At 39.3% G+C, this 23,028-nt stretch overlaps 1 protein-coding gene across 4 annotated transcripts in view; it reads right to left on the minus strand.

Annotated features, from left to right (window-relative positions):
• FAM13B (family with sequence similarity 13 member B) overlaps positions 1–23,028 on the minus strand; it is an 86,847-nt gene that overhangs the window by 13,957 nt on the left and 49,862 nt on the right. For all 4 annotated transcript variants that reach the window (XM_082651700.1, XM_082651698.1, XM_082651699.1 and 1 more), the window contains 3 exons: positions 6,060–6,124; positions 3,600–3,648; positions 3,015–3,162 (listed from right to left, as the gene is read on the minus strand). In XM_082651700.1, the coding sequence (XP_082507826.1) occupies positions 3,015–3,162; positions 3,600–3,648; positions 6,060–6,124 (262 nt within the window). The remainder of the gene's footprint in view (positions 1–3,014; positions 3,163–3,599; positions 3,649–6,059; positions 6,125–23,028) is intronic.

A 23,028-nucleotide genomic window follows, 5' to 3' on the forward strand; every position in this document is an offset into this window, starting at 1 on the left:
CTGGTAATAAACATTTTATGAGAAATCTCCTGTTTTAAGAAAAGAAGGAACTAACAAAAACAATATTTTCTGGGTATCATCTTTAACCCAGAATAGTTTTCCTAATATATGGGGACAGCAGGAGAAGGGCTAATAAAAAGGCAAACAAAGTGAACCATAAAAAGGCAAAAAGCTAAACTATGGCGAACCATACTTACCCTCCCCATCTCTCTGCAGATGCATTGTTTTGAAATCAATGAGGGGAAAAGTGATAGGGCATGACGCTAATAAAATGGAAAAAATGGCAAAAAATACTAAAGTGAACACACAGCACAGTCAGAACAAACCATACACATAACTAACACAAAGCCAAAGATACCAAAAACATTTCCCTAAAACCAGTTAGGCATTCTGCTCAAAAACTTTATTCAAAGAAATTACTACTAACCAAACTTTAAAAACAAACACAAACATACATTTCTGTTTCAGCAAGCAAGGCAAAAAAAAAAAAATCAAAGTAGTGCTGTTCTATTAAAACTCAAACATAAAACTGAAAAAATGGAAACTTAATCAGGTACTGTTGAAACTTTTCAGTATAAATGATTTGACAGAAAAATATTTCCTTTAGTTTGCTCTTTGAAAAGATCCTACTGTATTTCATTCAAGAGTCAGCAGGAAAGAATCTGAAGTAAAGATGTTGTCTACTTCCATTAAAAACCAAGATCTTTGGATGGCTGCTACAAATGCATACTGGTGGCAGACATGTGCTACCTGCTTGCTAACTGCATTCTGCGGACTACCCTTTGAACAATACAAAAAAACAAAACCCACATACTTAGGAAGAGTGAGGTGGTCCTCCATTTGAAGTCACCCTACTTTTCTATTAAGAGTCATTTCAAATGGGGTATGTCTCTGATTCCAAGGTATGTAGGGTCTAAAGTAATTTGGTCTCTTAAGGAAGACTATTATTTAGAATATCTTGACTCCCAGTTGTAGAAAATCAGTCTCTGTATTATGGGGCACAGTTGGAAAGAACATGGTCTGCTAATAGCTACTCTCCCAAGCACATGCAGAGTTCATGACTGAGAAGTTTACTCAGATGTCTACTGCTCTTGGCTCTCTGAAAGTCACTGACCCTTACTCCTGGAGGAGCCAGAAGGAGGTCTACGAGGACTTGTCACAGCCAGGTAGCTAACAGGGCAGTTCAGACACTGAAAATCAGGGATCAGGAGTACATAGTGACCTACTTTCCCTACCACCACAAGTTGTAAAGGATGGATTCTGACAAAGCAACAAAAGAGAGCCTACCATCAGGGGATGGTCTCTTTGGGGAAGCCTCCAGAAAGCTGAAGCTGGACAGAGAATGTCCTATCTCCTCAGACAATGGAAAACAAATGGTCTTCTATGCTTAAAACTTAAGATCAGAACCCTTAGGACAAAGATTGTAAAGGGCTATTTATCTGCATCTTCCAAAAAGAAGCAGGATTAAATCCTCTGTCAGAATCCCAGCTTTATCTTTCACAGACTCTTTTCCTACTACAGCTCAAGGGATGCTCTATTGACCACCACTCCTTTTCAGTGACCATGCCAGGATAAATAACTAAAATGGACATCTGATCTTCACTGCCACCAGAATGCTAACGTATCCCTAACTCTGGGGAGCATCTTCATAAATTCCAAACATCCTGAATAACCCAGAACAAAGTAAATGGAAGACAACTTCCTGATTTAGTCTAAGTTAAGACACATAATATGCCATTAGGCATGCCAAACACCTAGACCAAAAAAGGGGTAGGAGGGGGAGGAGGAAAGACAGCAATAAAGATTGGCACAATGATTTGTTTGGGGCTTTTAGAAAATTGGCTATACCTTAAAAATAAATAAATAAAAATGCTCCTACTGTGATCAGGTACATAGACTTGAGGTGGCAAAAGGAGTCCGTGGTATCGGCATTGCAATTCGTCTTGTTATTGCTACTGTATGTCACTGGCTAACTTGCCAAAGGTGAGATTACCAAGGGATCTTCATCCAAGTGAACAAATATACAACTTTAAGATTTCTGAGTGGTCTCCTTGTCTCTTTACATAGGAAGGTGTATGATCCAGAGGCCTCCTGGATCCAAATTTGCTTCTTACTTCCACTCCCAACCGCAACATTTTATTTGAAAGTTTACAAACACACAGCAAAGTTGAGAGAATTTTAAAGTGGACATCTATATACCAATCACCTAGATTCTACCATTAACATTTTACTATACTTGCTTTATAACATTCCCATTCCATTAACCGTCTTATTTTCTTCATGGATTTCAAAGTAAACTGTAGATACCTGTATACTTCCCCATAAACACTTCTGCATGCAAATCATTCACTGAAGTTCAGTATTTATTTATACTTTTTGCTTCTTTTGATTAAAAAAAACCTTACATACAATGAAACGCAAGTCTTAAGTATATATCTGCTGAGTTTTGACAAATACATATACCCATGTGGCTTGCCTTTTTAAATTAAAATTAAAATTTCTCTCCTTTGTAAAATTTGTTAGGACCCTGCTCCCATACCTTCATAACCTAATACAGAGATACAGGGATACAGTACAATATGTGCTTACAAATAACCTTGAAGACAATTTCTTTTTAAATGTATTCCTGATGATTATAAAGAAAAGGTAGCTATATATAAGCCCTCTGTTTAAAGTGGTGAGATCCCCAAGCCCTAACATACCAGACTTTCAAAAACTGGGAGACAGCACCTGGTTTAACAATTAACAAAATCCTATCCTTGATTTTATTTTTTTCATCAGTTTTAACATCCATCTTCAGAGCTAATGGATAAAATAAGAACTTCTAGTTCAAATGAGATAGTTGCCCCATAATTTCATTAGTGCATTTGAGTAAAAATAGTCACTCACTCTTACATGAATCAAATAAAAATGAATAATGTTGCTAAGAAAAGGGCAGTAATCTCATTACTGCCTTGGGTAATTTCAGTTACAAATAACATTATCAGGAAAATAATGTGTGTGGGTAAAATTACCTTCCCATTTATCACCGTCAGAAACATTCTTCAGATCTAAATGTGGAATTTGGACACATGCTGCCTCCCCTTGAACACCAACACTTTGACCTCCTGGCACTTCTGATTCAGTGTTGGCATTCAAATCACATATCTTGCTACTAGAATCCTGTATTTTAAAATAAAGAATACATTTCACAACAAAGAAGCTTTTCACACCCAGCTTAAAGACAACCAGCATATATCCTTGTGTAGTCTTCATTAGTTTACTGTGCCTACAGTTAACTGTCCCACTCCCACCATTCAAACTATTTTCAAATACAAATGTGCAGTTTTATAATACATCTTACTGAAACACAAAGTTTGGATCCCAAATTGAGAAAACTGTTTTCATAACTAAGTTTCTTGTAACCAAAAGTGGCAAATAACACAAAAACAAACAAAAAAACTAAAGTGGCAAATCAAGTTGCTGCTTAACTGTAAAACATTTGGTAAGAGTATTTGCATTTCAACCTATTAAACCCAAGAGTTAAAGGTCAGATACAATAACTGGTAGATTAAACCTAGTCGAACTTTTAAGAACCATAAGAGAAAAATAATTCTTACCAGAATGAAGTGTGACAATTTATCACTGTCAAATGACAAACATTCTTTCCTAAAAATCAAGTGAAGTTATTAGTCTTTTAAGAATAAATTGGTTCCTATCATTGCATATTTCTTACCTAGATTCCTCTCTTCCTCATACAGTTAGGATTTACAGGGTGAGAGCATAAAACAACAACTGGACATATGCCCATTCTTTGGAGCCTTATTATCTGAAAATCACACACTACTGAAAAGATCCACAGAATCAGTTCAGGTGTAGAAAAATTAAGTAACATTTACCACCCCTTTACATAGCCACTCCCCCAAAAGAAAAACACTTTAAAAGGAAAAATATAATCCACAATAAATAAAAGCCAAAAGAACTGAATATATAATGGAAAAGATTTTATAAAAATAAATATTAGTTTTAACCAAATAACTTTATTCTCTCCCACTCTGGGACACTTTTTTCCTTTTTAAAGACTTCTTAAAGGTATAGCTATGTGTGTGTGTGTATATATATATATATATATATATATATTTTTTTTTTTTTTTTTTGCGGTACGCGGGCCTCTCACTGTTGTGGCCTCTCCCATTGCGGAACACAGGCTCCGGGCACGCAGGCTCAGCGGCCATGGCTCACGGGCCCAGCCGCTCCGTGGCATGTGGGATCTTCCCGGACCGGGGCACGAACCCGTATCCCCTGCATCGGCAGGCGGACTCTCAACCACTGCGCCACCAGGGAAGCCCTATGTACCTATATTTTAAATCTGATGGTATTCTATTACAATCAAAACAAGGTTACTACTTCTAAACCTCTCCTTCCTAAAAACATAATGGTAACATGTAAAAAGGAAATTTATAAAATCTCAATTCACTTCTTATTCCCCCATAAAAACTAACCCCCATCTAGAACAAGTGTTAAAGCAAGCTGTCACAAATGATCTCTACCTATTTGACCAGTCAACACAGTATCTAGTATCACAGTAGGTTATCAATATGCCGACTGCGGGAAAGTTCTCCTCCCCAAAGACACTGTGGCAATTTACAAAGATACTCACTGGTGCTGCTCCTACCCTGCCATAAAAGAGTGTGCATAAACAACTGCAAGAAGACAGGTCTTGATCTAAATATGGATTCTTGCTGAGCATGAGAAACAAACTAAATTCCCTGGGAAGCAAAAGCCCTCTTTTGCTTAGAGTGGGAGCAAATGGGGGGATGAGCTAAATTCTACCCTAACAGACTAAAAGACCTAATCACCTAAATTTGAGAAACATTGAGTGTTAAACATGCAAAATGTAATCCACTTAACCAAGAAAATCTTTGGGTCTAAAAACAAGTTTGCTAACCTATACATAAGTTGAAGGGGAAAGAGCTTTCTTGAAAAAGATTGAGTCCTCACTAAATGGATCCTTATTGTTCTACCAAATCCAGATGTCATCATTCTGGGGATGCCTGTTAATGCTGTTAATCTTTTATCTTCAGCCCATAGCTCCAATATTCCCTGGGCTGGAAGAAGATCATTCCTGCCTCCTGAAAGGAAGCACAAGGAACTGCTGTAAGCAGGAAATCTGTGGACCTTCAGAGTATGGGGACGCTCCAGAGACATGGCTCCAAAGAATTTACGTGCCCTCAGAGAACAGGTTTCCTACCCACAATTAAGAGAGACAATGGCATTAATGCAGGTTTACCCCTGCCAACAGGCTATCACCAAATTAGTAATGCTGTATGGGACTTCTCAGTATTTACAATCTAGTCTCCAACTTCATTACTAATGTGTTTTTAGAATATCGAATCATCATTCTGAAGAAAATTATAAAACACTTCTTAGCAATGTCTTAAAGAATCATAAGAAGAGTAACGACACCCACAACCTACTTTAAAACATTCTAGAAAGCTTCTGTTTAAAGGGACTTTATGTATCGAGTAACTATGGGGACTACATATGGCTGAAATACTCATTGCCTCAGGGATCCCCCTTCCATTACTGCTGGCCAAGGACATAAACAAGCACCAACTGCATAGGACTGTACTGGGACACATGGAGGAGTAGTTAGAAGGGGAACAAAAACATCCCTACATATTTGTTGATGCAACTATGTTACAAACTTTCAGTTAGCTATCCATAGTTCCAAGACTATGAATTAACTCACTGAAATGTATTCAAAATATCAATAAACTCCCAAATTGTTCTACAAATCAGCTGAAAGTTTTAAGTGTCTCCAAGAAGGCTGTGTTCTTCCTTCTGAACGTTTTCCAAGTTATAACTAATGTCTGTCTGAACCTGCATCTACTTTCAATATTTATGGACATTTAATATGCTTTATACTTACCATCAAAACAAAACATTTGGTTTTTTAGATCATCTAAAATGTATGTTATAATGGATAGCTTCATCTAAAACATTCACCCCAGAATCTGTAAAGAACTCCAATTCTCAAAATGAATAATTAATTAGCAACAACAAGAGAAAATGCTTACCTCTCAAGACAGCCATCTTCACCATCACCATGATCACTGCATGGCTCTAACAGTATACCTACAGTCTGACAAAAAGAACACACCACCGTATTAATGGAGTTCCCATCACTTACATATGAGACGAAGTTTCCGATCTAAATTAGGATATTAGATTATAAGTTAGTCAAATGCCCCTCTTTAACTACTACTTATAATAGTCTATAGATGTTAGCATCTCTTTTTACAGAGAGTAATTTATCTTCCTCAAAACCTGAGTCTTATGTGTGTTTGCGTGTGTGTGTATAAAATGAGGACCCTGCATTTCTTGCTACCCCAGTGGGCAATAGGTACTGCTACTACTATCACATTCTTTTTCCTTCCTTAGAATTCTCTCCTCTGAAAATGATGGTCTGCTACTTCTCTTTCTCCTCAGCCATGAACATACAGGTTGGTTAACTTCCTAGCAGGTAACAGAGGAGTCATGTAGTTCACCAGATCCCTTTATTACATATAATTGAAATAACACCTCTGAACCTCAGAAACACATGAGAAGGCTCCTGCATTTTCCAATGGGCTTAGTGACATCATCCCATGCTTATTCCTCCCTTAAAATAAATACCTCCCAAGTCTAATACAAATGTCTTGTGCATTACTTCAAACTATGTAAACTTTTTAGTGTCTTTGATGATCACCTCTGAAATCAACAAAAGCTTTGATCTTCTTAGATTCTTCTTAAGAAACTACCACTTGTGCAGTTTTGTTTAATATGAAAGACAGTCTGTAAGGAGCTATTAAAATACTTCTCTCTTTTCCAACTAGATATCTCTGTGAAGCTAAACTGGCCTCATGCACTAGAAACAAAAGAACCTATAGAACAGAGAGAATGCAGAAGCAGGTATGAGAATCCAGCTGACTTCTGTTAAGTCAGACAGACATTAACCAGATTTGTAGATATGTATAACAATGCCGTGCCTCAAATTAACTATTTTTAAAAATAGCTGCTTTTGAGCAGAAGTAAGAAGAACTACAATCTTGCAGCCTGTGGAACAAAAACCACATTCACAGAAAGATAGACAAGATGAAAAGGCAGAGGACTATGTACCAGATGAAGGAACAAGATAAAACCCCAGAAAAACAACTAAATGAAGTGGAGATAGGCAACCTTCGAGAAAAAGAATTCAGAATAATGATAGTGAAGATGATCCAGGACCCTGGAAAAAGAATGGAGGCAAAGATCGAGAAGATGCAAGAAATGCTTAACAAAGACTTAGAAAAATTAAAGAACAAACAAACAGAGATGCACAATACAATAACTGCAATGAAAAATACACTAGAAGGAATCAATAGCAGAATAACTGAGGCAGAAGAACAGATAAGTGACCTGGAAGACAGAATGGTGGAATTCACTGCTGCGGAACAGAATAAAGAAAAAACAATGAAAAGAAATGAAGACAGCCTAAGAGACCTCTGGGACAACATTAAATGCAACAACATTCACATTATAGGGGTCCCAGAAAGAGAAGAGAGAGAAAAAGGACCCGGAAAATATTTGAAGAGATTATAGTTGAAAACTTCCCTAACACGGGAAAGGAAATAGCCACCCAAGTCCAGGAAGCGCAGAGAGTTCCATACAGGATAAACCCAAGGAGAAACATGCCAAGAAACATAGTAATCAAATTGGCAAAAATTAAAGACAAAGAAAAATTATTGAAAGCAGCAAGGGAAAAAAGACAAATAACATACAAGGGAACACCCATAAGGTTAACAGCTGATTTCTCAGCAGGAACTCTACAAGCGAGAAGGAAGTTGCATGATATACTTAAAGTGATGAAAGGGAAGAACCTACAACCAAGATTACTCTACCGGGCAAGGATCTCATTCAGATTCGATGGAGAAATCAAAAGCTTTACAGACAAGCACAAGCTAAGAGAATTCAGCACCACCAAACCAGCTCTACAACAAATGCTAAAGGAACTTCTCTAAGTGGGAAACACAAGAGAAGAAAAGGACCTACAAAAACAAAACCAAAACAATTAAGAAAATGATAATAGGAACATACATATCGATAATTACCTTAAATGTGAATGGATTAAATGCTCCAACGAAAACAGGCTTGCTGAATGGATACAAAAACAAGACCTGTATATATGCTGTCTACAAGAGACCCACTTCAGACCTAGGGACACATACAGACTGAAAGTGAGGGGATGGAAAAAGATATTCCATGAAAATGGAAATCAAAAGAAAGCTGGAGTAGCAATACACATATCAGATAAAATAGACTTTAAAATAAAGAATGTTACAAGAGACAAGGAAGGACACTACATAATGATCAAGGGATTAATCCAAGAAGAAGATATAACAATTATAAATATATATGCACCCAACATAGGAACACCTCAATACATAAGGCAACTGCTAACAGCTATATAACAGGAAATCAACAGTAACACAATAATAGTGGGGGACTTTAACACCTCACTTACACCAATGGACAGATCATCCAAAATGAAAATAAATAAGGAAACAGAAGCTTTAAATGACACAATAGACCAGATAGATTTAATTGATATTTATAGGACATTCCATCCAAAAACGGCAGACTACACTTTCTTCTCAAGTGCGCACGGAACATTCTCCAGGATAGATCACATCTTGGGTCACAAATCAAGCCTCAGTAAATTTAAGAAAATTGAAATCATATCAAGCATCTTTTCTGACTACAATGCTATGAGATCAGAAATGAATTACAGGGAAAAAAACGTAAAAAACACAAACACATGAAGGCTAAACAATACGTTACTAAACAACCAAGAGATTACTGAAGAAATCAAAGAGGAAATCAAAAAATACCTAGAGACAAATGACAATGAAAACACGACAATCCAAAACCTATGGGATGCAGCAAAAGCAGTTCTAAGAGGGAAGTTTATAGCTATACAAGCCTACCTCAAGAAACAAGAAAAATCTCAAATAAACAATCTAACCTTATACCTAAAGGAAATAGAGAAAGAAGAATAAACAAAACCCGAAGTTAGCAGAAGGAAAGAAATCATAAAGATCAGGGCAGAAATAAATGAAACAGAAACAAAGAAAACAATAGCAAACATCAATAAAACTAAAAGCTGGTTCTTTGAGAAGATAAATAAAATTTGTAAACCATTAGCCAGACTCATCAAGAAAAAGAGGGAGGGGCTTCCCTGGTGGCACAGTGGTTGAGTCTGCCTGCCGATGCAGGGGACATGGCTTCGTGCCCCGGTCCGGGAAGATCCCACATGTCGCAGAGCGGCTAGACCCGTGAGTCATGGCCGCTGAGCCTGCATGTCCGGAGCCCGTGCTCCGCAACGGGAGAGGCCACAACAGTGAGAGGCCCGCGTACCGCAAAAAAAAAGAGGGGGAGGACTCAAATCAATAAAGTTAGAAATGAAAAAGGAGAAGTTACAACAGACACCACAGAAATACAAAGTATCCTAAGAGACTACTACAAGCAACTCCATGCCAATAAAAGAGACAACTTGGAAGAAATGGACAAATTCTTAGATAGGTATAACCTTCCACGACTGAACCAGGAAGAAAGAGAAAATATGAACACACCAATCACAAGCAATGAAATTGAAACTGTGAATGAAGATCTTCCAGCAAGGGCTTCCCTGGTGGCGCAGTGGTTGAGAGTCCGCCTGCCGATGCAGGGGACACGGGTTCGTGCCCCGGTCTGAGAAGATCCCACATGCCGCGGAGCGGCTAGGCCTGTGAGCCATGGCCGCTAAGCCTGCGAATCCGGAGCCTGTGCTCCGCAAGGGGAGAGGCCACAACAGTGAGAGGCCCACGTACTGCAAAAAAATAAATAAATATATAAATAAATGCTGGAGATGGTGTGGAGAAGAGGAAACCCTCTTGTACTGTTGGTGGGAATGTAAATACAGCCACTATGGAGAACAGCATGGAGGTTCCTTAAAAAACTAAAAATAGAACTACCATATGACCCAGCAATCCCACTACTGGGCATACATCCTGAGAAAACCATAATTCAAAAACACACATGTACCCAAATGTTCACTGCAGCACTATTTACAATAGCCAGGACATGGAGGCAACCTAAATGTCCAACAACTGATGAATGCATAAAGAAGATGTGGTACATATATACAATGGAATATTACTCAGCCATAAAAAGGAACGAAATTGGGTCATTTGTAGAGATGTGGATGGACCTAGAGTCTGTCATACAGAGTGAATTAAGTTAGGAAGAGAAAAACAAATATCGTATATTAACACATATATGTGGAATCTAGAGAAATGGTACAGATGAACCTATTGCAGGGCAGGAATAGAGATGCAGACGTAGAGAACAGACTTGTGATGTGGACACAGGGAGGGAATTGGGAGATTAGGATTGACATATATACACTACCATGTATAAAATAGATAACTAGTGGGAACCTGCTGTATAGCTCAGTGCTCTGTGTGACTTAAATGGGGGGATGGGGGTGGAGAGGTGGGAGGGAGGTCCAAAGTGAAGGAATATATGTATACATATAGCTGATTCACTTCATTGTACAGCAGAAACTGACACAACATTGTAAAGCAACTATACTCCAATAAAAAGAAAAAATATATAGATGCAAAAATCCTCAACTAAATATTAGCTAATCAGGGCTTCCCTGGTGGCGCAGTGGTTGAGAGTCCGCCTGCCGATGCAGGAGACACGGGTTCGTGCCCCAGTTCGGGAAGATCCCACATGCCGTGGAGCGGCTGGGCCCGTGAGCCATGGCCGCTGAGCCTGCGCGTCCGGAGCCTGTGCTCCGCAACAGGAGAGGTCACAACAATGAGAGGCCCGCGTACCGCAAAAAAAAAAAAGAAAGAAAGGAATATTAGCTAATCAAGCACCTAAAAAACTACTAAAAAGAACTATACACAACAACCAAGTAGGATCTATCCCAGGTATGTAAGGCTGGTTCAGCATTTGAAAATCATATAATGTAAGCTATCATCAATAGGCTGAAAAAGAAAAATCACATGATCTTATCAAGAAATGCAGAAAAAGCATGTGACAAAATCTAACACTCACTCATGATAAAAACTCTTAGTAAACTAGGAACAGAGGGGACTTTTTCAACTTGATAATGACTGTCTACAAAAAACCTACACCTAACATCATACTTATTGGTGAGAAACTCTATAAACTTTCTGAGTTCAGGTACAAGGCAAGGATGTCCCCTCTCACCACTCCCTTTCAACACTGTATTAGAAGTCCTTGCTAATACAGTAAGGCAAGAGAAGGGAAAAAAGGTTAGCAGATTGGGAAGGCAGACATAAAACTATCTTTGTTCACATATGACATGATTGTCTATGTAATGTAGAAAATCTGAAAGCATTAACAAAAACAATCTCCTGGAACTAATAAGTGATTATTAGGTCACAGGATACAAGGTTAATAAACAAAAGTCAATTGCTTTTCTATACACCAACTGCATTCTGAAATTAAAACACAATACCATTTACATTAGCACCCAAAAAAGTGAAATATTTGGGTATAACATTTATATGAGGGGGACTTCCCTAGTGGTACAGTGGTTAAGAATCCACCTGCCAATGCAGGGGACACAGGTTTGAGCCCTGGTCCAGGAAGATCTCACATGCCGCAGAGCAACTAAGCCCATGCGCCGCAGCTACTCAGCCTGCGCTCCAGAGCCCGTGAGCCACAACTACTGAGCCCATGCACCACAACTACTGAAGCCCACGCACCCTAGAGCCTGAGCACTGCAACTACTGAGCCCACACGCCACAACTACTGAAGCCCGAGCACCCTAGGGCCGACGTGCCACAACTACTGAGCCTGCGCTCTGCAACCACTGAAGCCCATGCACCTAGAGCCTGTGCTCTGCAACAAGAGAAGCCACCGCAACGAGCAGCCCACGCACCACAACAAAGAGTAGCACTTGCTCGCTGCAACTAGAGAAAGCCCGCAGACAGCAACAAAGACCCAAAGCAGCCAAAAAAATTTTAATTAATTAATTTTTTAAAAAACATCTATATGAGAAAAACTACAGAACTCTGAGGCACCAAATCAAAGAAGAACTAAATAAATACAGAGATATCCCATTTTCATAGATTGAACACTCAATATTGTCGAGATGTCAGTTCCTCCCAATTTGATGTACAGATTCAATGCAATCCCAATCAAAATCCCAGCAAGTTGTTTATGGATATTAACAAACTGCTTCTAATCTTTATTGGGGGAGGTAAAAGACCTAGAACAGCCAACACAATACTGAAGGAGAAGTACAAAGTTGGAGGACTGATACTACCTGACTTCAAGACTTATTATAAAGGAATAGTAGTCAAGACAGTGTGGTACTGATGAAAGAATAGACAAAGAGATCAATGCAACAGAATAGAGGTCCCAGAAATAGACCCCCATAAGTATAGCCAACTGATCTTTGACCAAAAAGCAAAGGCAATATAATGGAGCAATGATAGTCTCTTCAACGAACGGAATTGGAACAAATGGACACCCACATGCAGAAAAATGGATCTAGGCAGAGATCTTACACCGTTCACAAAAATTAATTCAAAATGGATCATAGACCTAAATGTAAAACACAAACTATAAAACTCCTAGAATATAACACAGGAGAAAACCTAGATGACCTTGGGAATGGTGATGCCTTTTTAGATACACCTCCAAAAACACAATCCATAAAACAAGTAACTGATAAGCTGGACTTCATTAAAATTAAAATCTTCTGCTCTGCAAAATCTGATATCAAGAGAATTAGAAGACAAGCCACAGACTGGAAGAAAATACTTGCAAAAGACACACCTGATAAAGGACTATTATACAAAAAAGCAAAGAACTCTTAAAACTCAATAATAAGAAACAACCCTTGAGACACAGATGTAGAGAATAAACATATGGACACCAAGGGGGGAAAGCGGTGGGTGGTGGGGGGAGGTGGGGGGGTGGGATGAATTGAGAGATTGGGATTGACATATATACACTAATATGTATAAAATGGATGACTAGTAAGAATCTGCTGTATAAAAAAATAAATAAAATAAAATTCAAGAATTCAAAAAAAAAAAGAAACAACCCAATTGAAAACTGGGCCAAAGACCTTAAAATACTTCTCAACCAGGGAACTCCCTGGCGGTCCAGAGGTTAGGACTTGGCACTTTCACTGCAGGGGCCGGGGTTCGATCCCTGGTTGGGGAACTAAGATTCCGCAAGCGGCAAGGCACAGCCAAAAGAAAGAAAGAACTAAAACTCAATAACAAGAATACAAAACCCAATTAAAAAAAAAGACTTCTCACCAAAGAAGATACACTTCTTTATACAGGAGATGGCAAAGAAGCATATGAAAAGATGCCCCCACATCATATGTCATCAGGGAAATGCAAATTAAAACAATGAGATACAACTACCCACCTATCAGAATGGCCAAAATCTGGAACACTGACAACACCAAATGCTGGTGAGGTTAGAGAGCATTAGGTACGCTAATACAATGCTGGTATGAATGCAAATTGGTACAGCCATTTCAGAAGACAGTTGGCAGTTTCTTACAAAATTCATACTGTATGATCCATCAATTGAGCTCCTTGGTATTTACCCAAAGTAGTTAAAAACTTAAGTCTACACAAAAACCTGCACACAGATGTTTATACCAGCATTATTCATAATTGCCAAAACTTGGAAGCAACCAAGACGTCCTTCAGTAGGTAAATGGAGAAATAAACTGTGGTACATACAGACAATGGAATACAGTTCAGCACTAAAAAGAAATGATCTATCAAGCCACAAAAAACACACAGAGGAACCTTAAATGCACATAACTAAGTAAAAGAAGACAATCTGGAGCTACATACTATGTGATTCCAACTATATGACATTCTGGAAAAGGCAAAACTATAAAGACAATAGAAACATCAGTGGTTGCTGGTGGGATGGGGTATGAACAGGCAGAGCACAGTTAAAAAAACCGGTATATTATATATTTTTCCAAACCCATGAAATGGACAACACCAAGAATGAACCCTAAGGTAAACTAGACTTTGAGTGATTATGGTATGTCAGTGTAAGTTCACTCTTGGTAAGAAATGTACCATTCTGGTGAGTGATGTTGATAATGGGGGAGGCTATGCATATGTGGGGGCAGAGAACATATGGGAAATCTCTGTACCTCCCTCTCAATTTTGTTTGTAAACCTAAAACACCTCTAAAAATAGTCTCTTAAAAAAGAAAAAGAATTCCTGCTTTCTTAAAGTAACTAATACACCAACTTCATTCAGCAAATCTACTGAGTTGCCTACTATCTGCCAGGTGACATTTATTTGTTTGGTCATATATTCCACAAATACTTAATGAATACATACTATGTGTTCTAGATAAATGGGGATGTAATAATAAACAAAACAGATGAAGATCTCAGCCCTCATGAAGTTTACAGTCTAATGATGGGAAACAAACTAACAATAGATATGTGCAATGGTGACAGAACTATTAAGGGGTAAGAGGGGCAGACAGTGAAGGACAAAAAGTTCAGAGACTGGATAGAGGCAGGTCAGTGAGAGGGCCTGTTAATACATACATACAGAGTAATGAGGTTTGGCCTGAGAAGGTAAAATTGAGGAAAAATCTGCGGGATCAGATGAGGAAACAAGCCATAGGGATATCTAGGCAAACAGCAATCCAGACAGCACCTTAAGACTGAACTGTCTCAGTCCATGTTTCCCTACTGCCTATTGCTATATTTTTATACCTAGATGGCACTGGAAGGTTCTGAGATGAGAACTGACATTATGTAATTTTCATTTTAAAAGGATCACTCTAGCTGCTGCTCAGAACAAACCATAGGGCGGAAAAGATAAGATCAGTTAGGAGGCTGTATTAATCTAAGTGAAATGATTGGACCTGTGTGGTGGCAACGGAAACATTAAAAATGGTCAGATTCTATACAAACTTCGAAGGTACAATCAATAGGTCTTTGTAACGGACTAGATGTGCAGTAAAAGAAATCAAGGACGACCCAAGGCTTTTGGCCTATGCATGTGGAAGGAAAAACTGCCGTTTACTGAGATTTTAAAGACAAAAGGAAGAACACATGTGTCAACAAGATTACAAGTACAGTTTGGTGCATGTTAAGATGGATATAAAATGTTTATATGATGTTTATGAGATATTAAGATGTTTATAAGATATTCAATGTTGGGTACAACAGCTGGGTATAGGAATCTATAAAGTTCAAGAGAGAGATCTGGACTAGAGATAGAAACCTGGGAGCCTTTAGCATAATTGTAATCACATAGCCAGTCTTTTCAGATTGGCTTCTTTTACTTAGTAATGTGCATTTAAGGTTCCCCCACATTTTCTTTGTGGCTTGATAGCTCATTTCCTTTTAGTGCTGAACAGTATTCCATTGTCTGTATGGTATTTAAAACCATTAGACTAAATGAGATTACCAAGCGAGTGAATGAAATAGAGGCCTGAGAACTGGGCCCTGGGCCATACTAAATTTGAGAACATGAAAAGCAATCAGCAAAGGGATAGAGCAGCCAGTCAAGGAGAAAAAAAAACCCAGAGGAGTGCGATATCCTAAAAGCCAAGTGAAGAAAATGTATCCAGGTAGTAGGCATAATTAATTGAATCAAATTGTGCTCTTAGGTCAAGTAAAATGTGCAAAAGACATAATTAGTGATTTGCAAGAACAGTTTCAGAGGAATGTTAAGGGTAAAGGTTGCCTGGAGGGGATTCAAGCCAGAATGTGAGAAGAGAAATTAAACAGACACAGACAATTCATTCAAGTAATTTTATTATAAAGGAAAGCAGAAAAATGGTGGTGTGGCTAGAGTGGGAAGAAGGGTCAAGAGAGGGTTTTTTCCTAAACATGGGAAAAGTAACAGCCAAAATATTCTACACTGATGGGAATGATCCAGTAGACAGGCAGAAACCAATAAACCAGGAAAGAGCAAAGAGACAACAACAGAAGCAATAACCAAGAATAGATGAAAAGAGATTAATCGAATACACCAGTGGAAGTAAGAATATTAATACACAAGTAAAATACAAGTCCAGTAAAAGTAACAACAGCAGCTTAACTTCTGTAAAATGTTCTCCAGCTTATAAAATAACTTTATACTTTTACTTCTTTGGATATTTATAACAATCCTCTAACAGAGTTATTACCTCCCACTTATATAAAGAAAAGCAAAGAACAACTCAGAGAAGTTAGGTAACTTGGTCAAAGTCACACTGCTATTAACAGGCAAAGCCAGAATACAAATCTCTATAAATTCCTTATTACAGGTATGTTAGCTTATGATTTAGAATGAAAACATACTGAAGAAAATTTCCTCATTCATTAAGTATATTATCTTAAAAAGTGTTAACAAGGGACTTCCCTGGTGGTCCAATGGCTAAGACTCCATGCTCCCAACGCAAGGAGCCCGAGTTCGATCCCTGGTCAGGGAACTAGATCCCACATGCCACAACGAAGAGCTCACAAGCTGCAACTAAAGATCCCGCATGCCACAATGAAATCCCGTGTGCCACAATTAAGACCTGGCATAGCCAAATAAATAAATACTTTTTAAAAATAAGAATAAAAAGTGTTAACAAAACTAAACTTTGAAACATGTCTTAGAAAAAGGTTGTTTTGTACATTTATTGAAATTATTTTAAAAACAACGTTACTACTAAAAATTGTGACAGTGCAAATTTACTTTTTAAATGATGTTCATGGGTTTTCCATAATTATGAAAAGATCTCATGTTCTTCAGGAAAAAATCTGGGACATACAGGGCTTTTAAAAAGAACAGGATCTAGGGCTTCCCTGGTGGCGCAGTGGTTGAGAGTCTGCCTGCCGATGCAGGGGACACGGGTTCGTGCCCCGGTCTGAGAAGATCCCACATGCCGCGGAGCAGCTGGGCCCGTGAGCCATGGCCGCTGAGCCTGCGTGTCTGGCGCCTGTGCTCCGCAACGCGAGAGGCCACAGCAGTGAGAGGCCCGCGTACCGCAAAAAAAAAAGAACAGGATCTAGGGGAAGATGGCGGAAGGGTAAGACGCGGAGATCACCTTCCTCCCTGCAGATACATCAGAAATACATCTACACGTGGAACAACTCCTACAGAACACCTACTAAACGCTGGCAGAAGACCTCAGACCTCCCAAAAGGCAAGAAGCTCCCCATGTACCTGGGTAGGGCAAAAGAAAAAACAGAGACAAAAGAATAGGGACAGGACCTGCACCAGTGGGAGGGAGCCGTGAAGGAGGAAAGGTTTCCACACACTAGAAGCCCTTTCGTGGGTGGAGACTGTGGGTGGCGGAGGGGGGAAGCTTTGGAGCCGCGGAGGAGAGCGCAGCAACAGGGGTGCAGAGGGCAAAGCGGAGAGATTCCCGCACAGAGGATCGGTGCCGATCAGCACTCACCAACCCGAGAGGCTTGCCTGCTCACCCGCCGGGACGGGCAGGGCTGGGAGCTGAGGCTCGGGCTTCAGTCGGAGCGCAGGGAGAGGACTGGGGTTGGCGGCGTGAACACAGCCTGCAGGAGGTTAGTGCACCACGGCTAGCCGGGAGGGAGTCCGGGGGAAAAAGTCTGGACCTGCCGAAGAGGCAAGAGACTTTTTCTTCCCTTTTCGTTTCCTGGTGCGCGAGGAGAGTGGATTAAGAGCGCTGCTTAAAGGAGCTCCAGAGACGGGTGCGAGCCGCAGCTAACAGCGCAGACCCCAGAGATGGTCATGAGACGCTAAGGCTGCTGCTGCCACCACCAAGAATCCTGTGTGCAAGCATAAGTCACTATCCACACCTCCCTTCTGGGGAGACTGTGCAGCCCGCCACTGCCAGGGTCCCGGGATCCAGGGACAACTTCCCCGGGAGAACGCACGGTGCGCCTCAGACTGGTGCAATGTCACGCTGGCCTCTGCCGCCGCAGGATCCGCACCCCCGCACTCCGTACCCCTCCCTCCCCCCGGCCTGAGTGAGCCGGAGCCCCCGAATCAGCAGCTCCTTTAACCCCGTCCTGTCTGAGCGAAGAACAGACACCCTCAGTCGACCTACACGCAGAGGCGGGGCCAAATCCAAAGCTGAACCCCAGGAGCTGTGCGAACAAAGAAGAGAAAGGGAAATCTCTCCCAGCAGCCTAAGGAGGAGCGGATTAAATCTCCACAATCAACTTGATGTACCCTGCATCTGTGGAATACCTGAATAGACAAGGAATCATCCCAAATTGAGGAGGTGGACTTTGAGAGCAAGATTTATTATTTTTTCCCCTTTTCCTCTTTTTGTGAGTGTGTATGTGTATGCTTCTGTGTGAGATTTTGTCTGTATAGCTTTGCTTTCACCATTTGTCCTAGGGTTCTATCCATCCGTTTTTTTGTCTGTTTTTACTTTTTTAAAAAAATTTTTTTTAATAATTATTTTTTTATTTTAATAACTTTATTTTATTTTACCTTACTTTATTTTCTTTTCTTTTATCCTCTTCCTTCCTTCCTCCCTCCCTCCCCCTCCCTCCCTCCCTCTCTTCCTCTCTTTCTCTCTCTCTTTCTTTCTTTCTACTTTTTCTCCCTTTTATTCTGAGCCATGTGGATGAAAGGCTCTTGGTGCTGCAGCCAGGAGTCAGTGCTGTGCCTCTGATGTGGGAGAGCCAACTTCAGGACACTGGTCCACAAGAGACCTCCCAGCTCCACGTAATATCAACGGCAAAAATCTCCCAGAGATCTCCATCTCAACACCAGCCCCCAGCTTCACTCAACGACCAGCAAGCTACAGTGCTGGACACCCTATTTCAAACAACTAGCAAGACAGGAACACAACCCCACCCATTAGCAGAGAGGCTGCCTAAAATCATAAGTCCACAGACACCCCAAAACACACCACCAGACGTGGACCTGCCCACCAGAAAGACAAGATCAAGCCTGATCCACCAGAACATAGGCACTAGTCCCCTCCACCAGGAAGCCTACACAACCCACTGAACCAACTTTAGCCACTACGGACAGACACCAAAAACAACGGGAACTACGAACCTGCAGCCTGCAAAAAGGAAACCCCAAACACAGTAAGATAAGCAAAATGAGAAGATAGAAAAACACACAGCAGATGAAGGAGCAAGATAAAAACGCACCAGACCTAACAAATGAAGAGGAAATAGGCAATCTACCTGAAAAAGAATTCAGAATAATGATAGTAAACATGATCCAAAATCTTGGAAATAGAATAGAGAAAATGCAAGAAACATTTAACAAGGACCTAGAAGAACTAAAGAGGAAACAAGCAACGATGAACAACACAATAAAGGAAATTAAAAATACTCTAGAAGGGATCAATAGCAGAATAACTGAGGCAGAAGAACGGATAAGTGACCTGGAAGATAAAATAGTGGAAATAACTACTGCAGAGAAGAATAAAGAAAAAAGAATGAAAAGAACTGAGGACAGTCTCAGAGACCTCTGGGACAACATTAAACGCACCAACATTCGAATTATAGGGGTTCCAGAAGAAGAAGAGAAAAAGAAAGGGACTGAGAAAATATTTGAAGAGATTATAGTTGAAAACGTCCCTAATATTGGAAAGAAAATAGTTAATCAAGTCCAGGAAGCACAGAGAGTCCCATACAGGATAAATCCAAGGAGAAACACGCCAAGACACATATTAATCAAACTGTCAAAAATTAAATACAAAGAAAACATATTAAAAGCAGCAAGGGAAAAACAACAAATAACACACAAGGGAATCCCCATAAGGTTAACAGCTGATCTTTCAACAGAAACTCTGCAAGCCAGAAGGGAGTGGCAGGACATATTAAAGTGATGAAAGAGAAAAACCTACAACCAAGATTACTCTACCCAGCAAGGATCTCATTCATATTTGATGGAGAAATTAAAATCTTTACAGACAGGCAAAAGCTGAGAGAGTTCAGCACCACCAAACCAGCTTCACAACAAATGCTAAAGGATCTTCTCTAGGCAAGAAACACAAGAGAAGGAAAAGACCTACAATAACAGACCCAAAACAATGAAGAAAATGGGAATAGGAACATACATATCGATAATTACCTTAAATGTAAATGGATTAAATGCTCCCACCAAAAGACACAGAATGGCTGAATGGATACAAAAACAAGACCCATATATATGCTGTCTACAAGAGACCCACTTCAGACCTAGAGACACATACAGACTGAAAGTGAGGGGATGGAAAGAGATATTCCATGCAAATGGAAACCAAAAGAAAGCTGGAGTAGCAATTCTCATATCAGACAAAATAGACTTTAAAATAAAGACTATTAGAAGAGACAAAGAAGGACACTACTTCTTTGATGATCAAGGGATCGATCCAAGAAGAAGATATAACAATTGTAAATATTTATGCACCCAACATAGGAGCACCTCAGTACATAAGGCAAATACTAACAGCCATAAAAGGGGAAATCGACAGTAACACATTCATAGTAGGGGACTTTAACACCCCATTTTCACCAATGGACAGATCATCCAAAATGAAAATAAATAAGGAAACAAAAGCTTTAAATGATACATTAAACAAGACGGACTTAATTGATATTTATAGGACATTCCATCCAAAAATAACAGAATACACATTTTTCTCAAGTTCTCATGGAACATTCTCCAGGATAGATCATATCTTGGGTCACAAATCAAGCCTTGGTAAATTTAACAAAACTGAAATTGTATCAAGTATCTTTTCCGACCACAACGCTATGAGACTAGATATCAATTACAGGAGAAGATCTGTAAAAAATACAAACACATGGAGGCTAAACAATACACTACTTAATAACGAAGTGATCACTGAAGAAATCAAAGGGGAAATAAAAAAATATCTAGAAACAAATGACAATGGAGACACGATGACCCAAAACCTATGGGATGCAGCAAAAGCAGTTCTAAGAGGGAAGTTTATAGCAATACAAGCCCACCTTAAGAAACAGGAAACATCTCGAATAAACAACCTAAACTTGCACCTAAAGCAATTAGAGAAAGAAGAACAAAAAAACCCCAAAGTTAGCAGAAGGAAAGAAATCATAAAAATCAGATCAGAAATATATGAAAAAGAAATAAAGGAAACGATAGCAAAGATCAATAAAACTAAAAGCTGGTTCTTTGAGAAGATAAACAAAATAGATAAACCACTAGCCAGACTCATCAAGAAAAAAAGGGAGAAGACTCAAATCAATAGAATTAGAAATGAAAAAGGAGAAGTAACAACTGACACTGCAGAAATACAAAAGATCATGAGAGATTACTACAAGCAGCTCTATGCCAATAAAATGGACAACCTGGAAGAAATGGACAAATTCTTAGAAAGGCACAACCTGCCAAGACTGAATCAGGAAGAAGTAGAAAATATGAACAGACCAATCACAAGCACTGAAATTGAAACTGTGATTAAAAAATCTTCCAACAAACAAAAGCCCAGGATCAGATGGCTTCACAGGCGAATTCTATCAAACACATAGAGAAGAGCTAACACCTACCCTTCTCAAACTCTTCCAAAGTATAGCAGAGGGAGAAACATTCCCAAACTCATTCTACGAGGCCACCATCACCCTGATATGAAAACCAGACAAGGATGTCACAAAGAAGGAAAACTACAAGCCAATATCACTGATGAACATAGATGCAAAACTCCTCAACAAAATACTAGCCAACAGAATCCAACAGCACATTAAAAGGATCATACACCACGATCAAGTGGGGTTTATTCCAGTAATGCAAGGATTCTTCAATATACACAAATCAATCAATGTGATACACCATATTAACAAATCGAAGGAGAAAAACCATATGGTCATCTCAATAGATGCAGAGAAAGCTTTTGACAAAATTCAACACCCATTTATGATAAAAACCCTCCAGAAAGTAGGCATAGAGGGAACTTTCCTCAACATAATAAAGGCCATATATGACAAACCCACAGCCAACATTGTCCTCAATGGTGAAAAACTGAAAGCATTTCCACTAAGATCAGGAACAAGACAAGGTTGCCCATTCTCACCACTCTTATTCAACATAGTTTTGGAAGTTTTAGCCACAGCAATCAGAGAAGAAAAGGAAATAAAAGGAATCCAAATCGGAAAAGAAGAAGTAAAGCTGTCACTGTTTGTAGATGACATGATACTATGCAGAGAGAATCCTAAAGATGCTACCAGAAAACTACTAGAGCTAATCAATGAATTTGGTAAAGTAGCAGGATACAAAATTAATGCACAGAAATCTCTGGCATTCTTACACACTAATGATGAAAAATCTGAAAGTAAAATCAAGAAAACAATCCCATTTACTACTTTAACAAAAAGAATAAAATATCTAGGAATAAACCTACCTAAGGAGACAAAAGACCTGTATGCAGAAAATTATAAGACACTGATGAAAGAAATTAAAGATGATACAAATAGATAGAGAGATATACCATGCTCTTGGATTGGAAGAATCAACGTTGTGAAAATGACTCTACTACCCAAAGCAATCTACAGATTCAATGCAATCCATATCAAACTACCACTGGCATTTTTCACAGAAGTAGAACAAAAAATTTCACAATTTGTATGGAAACACAAAAGACCCTGAATAGCCAAAGCAATCTTGAGAACGAAAAACGGAGCTGGAGGAATCAGGCTACCTGACTTCAGACTATACTACAAAGCTACAGTAATCAAGACAGTATGGTACTGGCACAAAAACAGAAATACAGATCAATGGAACAGGATAGAAAGCCCAGAGATAAACCCACGCACATATGGTCACCTTATATTTGATAAAGGAGGCAGGAATGTACAGTGGAGAAAGGACAGCCTCTTCAAAAAGTGGTGCTGGGAAAACTGGACAGGTACATGTAAAAATATGAGATTAGATCACTCCTTAACACCATACACAAAAATAAGCTCAAAATGGATTAAAGACCTAAATATAAGGCCAGAAACTATCAAACTCTTAGAGGAAAACATAGGCAGAACACTCTATGACATAAATC

Source organism: Grampus griseus (assembly GCF_964374135.1).
Source record: "Grampus griseus genome assembly, chromosome: 3".
Classification (NCBI taxonomy): Eukaryota; Metazoa; Chordata; class Mammalia; order Artiodactyla; family Delphinidae; genus Grampus; species Grampus griseus.